The sequence below is a fragment of the Streptopelia decaocto genome (assembly GCF_964273445.1).
Source record: "Streptopelia decaocto genome assembly, chromosome: 2".
Lineage (NCBI taxonomy): Eukaryota > Metazoa > Chordata > Aves > Columbiformes > Columbidae > Streptopelia > Streptopelia decaocto.
Window position 1 is genome coordinate 40,600,052 of NC_138655.1, and position 4,328 is coordinate 40,604,379.

A 4,328-nucleotide genomic window follows, 5' to 3' on the forward strand; every position below is an offset into this window, starting at 1 on the left:
CCCGATAACTTCCCCTGTGCCTGTCCCCCACTCCCCCGAAGGCAGGGGTACCCCCCCCGCCCCATCCCAAGCCCTGTCGGAGTCACTGATGGCGGGGCAGCGGCGCCGGGGGGGCATGTCGTAGGTGCTGCGTCAGCGGGAGCACGACGGCGATTGGGGGAGGACGCGCTCTCCCCGCGTTCACTAATTATAAAGTGCCGCCGCCGCCGCCCGCACCCGCTCCGCAGCGGCGCGCCCGGTCCCGTCAGCGGGCGCTCGGCTCGGCTCCCCCCCCCGAGCCGCCCTCACTGAAGCTGTCAGCAGCCGCAGGCTCTGAGTTCCTCCCTCCGCGCCCCCTCCGGGGTCTCTCCAGAGGCTGTTCAGCCTCACTATAAATAAGAGCGGCTCAGACGCCGAGGCTCCAGCAAGGCGCAGCTCTACTCCCCAGCAACTCCCGGGAGCCCCGAGGGGAGCCTGTATGTGAGTGAACTGCTCTGCCTGCGAGGGGGACCGGCGGAGGGCGGGGGGTGCCTTTGCCGGGGCTGGTGCACCTCGTCGGGGCGGCTACTCGGGGAGCTCCGGTGGGAAACCCTTCCCGGGAGGGGCCGCCGTCCCGCCTGTGCCGCTCCGCGGTGGGTCTCTCCCACTGAGGTGCGGGCTTTGCGAGAAGGGCGCGATAAAGTATTTGGGGACGAACACTTTCACCGGACGGCAGCGTCTGGTCGCTTCATCCTGCGGGTCCGCTCCTGCTCTGGTCGCCGGTCCGTTGCCTTGCCGCTGCCAAGCGCCTGTTTACCTCGCAAGCGCAACCAGCCCGGCTCCAAAAAGCGTGTGAGTTACGAGAGTTGCTTTGCGACCCAGGACTTGGGCAGGACAATTTCGTGCCACCTTTTCCTGCCACGAAGCTGGGGGAGGCAGTGCTGGGGGTGGGAGCGGGGGGGAGGCGGCTGCCGGCTGACCTCTCCTTCTTGCAGCTCCATGGCGTTGCTCCTGAGACTCGGCTGCTCGCTGCTGGCCCTCAGCACCTGCCTGCTTCCGAGGGTGCGGGCGGACTGCGGCCGCGACTGCGCCGCCTGCGCCTACCGCCTGGGACCCCGCGCCAGCATCCACCCCCTGGTAAGCGGCAGCGGGGCCGGGGAAGCCGCTCGGCCGCTTCAGCGCCGCGGAGACCCCTAAGGCGGGCCGGCCCCCCGCCCCACGTTAACTTTAGGAAGAAGGAAAAGGAGAAGAGGGCAAAGGAACGAAATAACAAAAATAAATAGTGGGGGAAACGGCCGGGGTCGCTTGGAAAACCAGTTTTTTGAAGGAGGGAGGGAGGTGCGGGACCCGGGGCGCTGGGGAGAGGGTGAGGCCGGGGGTTACCGCTACAAACCCAGCGCGCCCCGAGGAGACCTCCCCAGCCCGCCCGTCCCTCCCGCTGCCCGTCAGCGAGCGGCGGCTCTCGCAGAGGGGACAATGCTCCCAGCAGCCCCAGAAGGAGCCAGGGAAAAAGCCGCGTGAAAACGAAAGGGGAAAGGGAAATCCGGCTGGAGAGGGCAGCTCTGCAGGGAAAGGAGAGATCGCTGGCGGGCGTTTTAGCCCTGCCACGGTGGGGGGAAGCCGGGCGGGACGCTTTAGGGTGTCCCGACCCCCAGCCGCGGGCTGCATGGCAGGATGAGCTCTCTCCAGGTAGGATGGTTGTCGAGCTGAAATGCAGCGGATCTGCGTGAAAACTTGGCTGAATCTCACAAAAAGTGGGGTTTGAGGCTAGTTTGAGTAGAAGTACCTCCTGCTGCTCTTCCTCTTTGCACGGTGCTGCACAGTGTTAGGAATGTGCCTGCAAAAGCTCCTTTTGACACTGTCTTCTAAGACGAATCATGCTAAGAAATCTCCAGAATGTGGGAGGGAGGGGGGATGTTAATCTCTAATTGTTATGATATTGAAGTTATTTAAAAATATAGTCACAGAGGCAACTCAACTTTAAATGTAAGTATCGGCATCAGTGAAAGCCTTGGTCCCTCAGCCCTCCCTGAAGAAGGTGGAAACTCAGGCTGCCGAGTCCTTTGCCAGTGGTACCTGCAGTTCCTGACCTAATTTCATGCTTTTAAAGCCCATTGAGACCCTTGGAAAACATCACCCATTGGCAGAATAAGTGTTTCTCTTATTGAAAATATTTATGGTTTCTTTAATTATTGTGGTATGAAAACTGTGGTCAAGAAGGAAAAACACCAGATTCACTTTTTTTTTTTTCAGCTTGTGGCTTCACAGGAAGGAAATTCCTCTGACAAAACAGAAATAGCAGTAGCTAATATGTATGTTGTTATCTTTACATGATAGGTTACAAGATATGCATACAGGTACTGAAAACTTTTTTTGTCTTAGGCTGAAAATTTTTCATTACAGTCAGAAGCAACACAGCTTAGGAATTTTTCCCTCTTTCTGATGGTCACTACTTTGTATGTCAACCTACCAAAACCAGAACTTTGATCCTGCCTAAGAGAGCCTGTATTTCTACACTCGTATTCATACACATTTGAAAGATCTCTTCCACCGAGAAACTAATGATACTAGATAGAAATACAGCTTTAGAGCTGTTCAGTGTGTTGAAGATGCCATGCAGTACAGTGCAACTGGATTCTTTGCAACAAGAATGACACTTTATCAGTGATAAGTAATCTATTTTGTAAAATTTCTGAATACTCCTTTTAATTAAGAAGACTGAATCCTCTTCTATGCTTTCATGATGAAGCAAACCACAATTTATTTTTAGCTTACCATTAGTAAGTAAAAGATTTTCATAAGAACACACCTGGGGCTGAGGGAGGTGCAAGAACTGTATGTGGGGCTTCCTTTGAAACAGAAACACAGCGGCAGCCTTGACATACAGGACTCATGGTTCATCTTGTCCAGTATTCTGTCCCGTCTTCTTAAATCAAGTAAAGCTACAACAAGGTGGTAGTGAGGTGCTCATTACTATCAAATAATTCTCAGTAAACCACATCCATTTTTCAGGCCTGTACACTAGAATGTGAAGGAAAGCTGCCTTCTGCCAAAGCTTGGGAGACCTGCAAGGACCTCCTGCAACTGGCAAAGCTGGATCTTTCTGAGGATGGCAACATTGCTCCAGGAGACAAGAAAGAGTTGGATGAGAATCATTTGCTTGCGAAGAAGTATGGAGGCTTCATGAAAAGATATGGGGGGTTCATGAAGAAAATGGATGAGCTCTATCGGGTAGAACCAGAGGATGAAGCTAACGGAGGAGAAATCCTGGCTAAGAGGTATGGAGGGTTTATGAAGAAAGACTCGGATGACGATGCCCTTGCTAATTCCTCTGATCTGCTGAAAGAGCTTCTAGGGGATAACCCTGAAGTGGGGCATTACCGAGAGATAAGTGAAAATGACGGAGACGTCAGCAAAAGATATGGAGGCTTCATGAGAAGCATAAAGCGCAGCCCCGAATTGGAAGATGAAGCCAAAGAGCTGCAAAAGAGATACGGTGGTTTCATGAGAAGAGTGGGCAGGCCAGAATGGTGGCTGGATTACCAGAAACGATACGGTGGGTTTCTTAAGCGCTTCGCCGACTCCATTCGCTCTTCAGAAGAAGATGGAGAAACTTACTCCAAAGACGTCCCAGAGGTGGAGAAGAGATATGGTGGATTTATGAGATTTTAATACCTTTCCTTTTATCCCTTTTGTCCTACATGAGAAAGACTGCCTTATTGGTCATAACTTATTGTAACGTGTTGCTTGTACTGTACAGTTTTTTACTGTCCTTGGTTAATGATGCAATCTGCGATTTGTTGTTTCGAGTTCTGTGTTCTTTCAAGTCAAATAACTAATTTCTGGTCTAGTCAAGTTTCAGACTGTATTGTAGTTTCCATGCTGAAACTATTTTGATTACTGTATTCATTTTCTTTAAAGAGAAAGTATTAATACATCTACAGTAGAGTTGCTTAACTGTATATACAATAAATTCTTCATCCTAACTGCATAAATTCTGAAATGCTATTTATTTACTCCCAATCATTTAATCAAACATCATCTCAATTTTCTTCTTTAAGCAATCAGAGCAATGACAACATATTTTCTGTAATTATAGAATTTGTACTGCACACACAGCAACTGAAACACATTTTTGTCTTTAGTTTTCTCAGTTTCTTAGAATACTAGAATAATAAATATGCTCTAAAGTGAATATAACTGTATTTTCTCTAACTGCTCTCATTTTAACCAGTGAACAGAATAAATGTTTAAAGCCTAAATTTATAATTCATAATGTTCAGCCAATTCACTTAAAAAAAAATCATGTGTTTGACCTAAAGCACAAAAAAACATTTCTCCAATGCACAACCCATTGCCACATTTTATTA

At 50.0% G+C, this 4,328-nt stretch overlaps 1 protein-coding gene across 1 annotated transcript; it reads left to right on the plus strand.

The window, feature by feature from the left end:
- The first annotated feature begins 373 nt into the window (after positions 1 to 373).
- PENK (proenkephalin) lies at positions 374 to 3,936 on the plus strand. The gene is made up of 3 exons (XM_082046442.1): positions 374 to 459; positions 954 to 1,095; positions 2,971 to 3,936. The coding sequence occupies exons 2-3, from the start codon at positions 958 to 960 to the stop codon at positions 3,628 to 3,630; spliced, it is 798 nt and encodes a 265-aa protein (XP_081902568.1). The 5' UTR covers positions 374 to 459; positions 954 to 957; the 3' UTR covers positions 3,631 to 3,936.
- Positions 3,937 to 4,328: the final 392 nt, after the last annotated feature.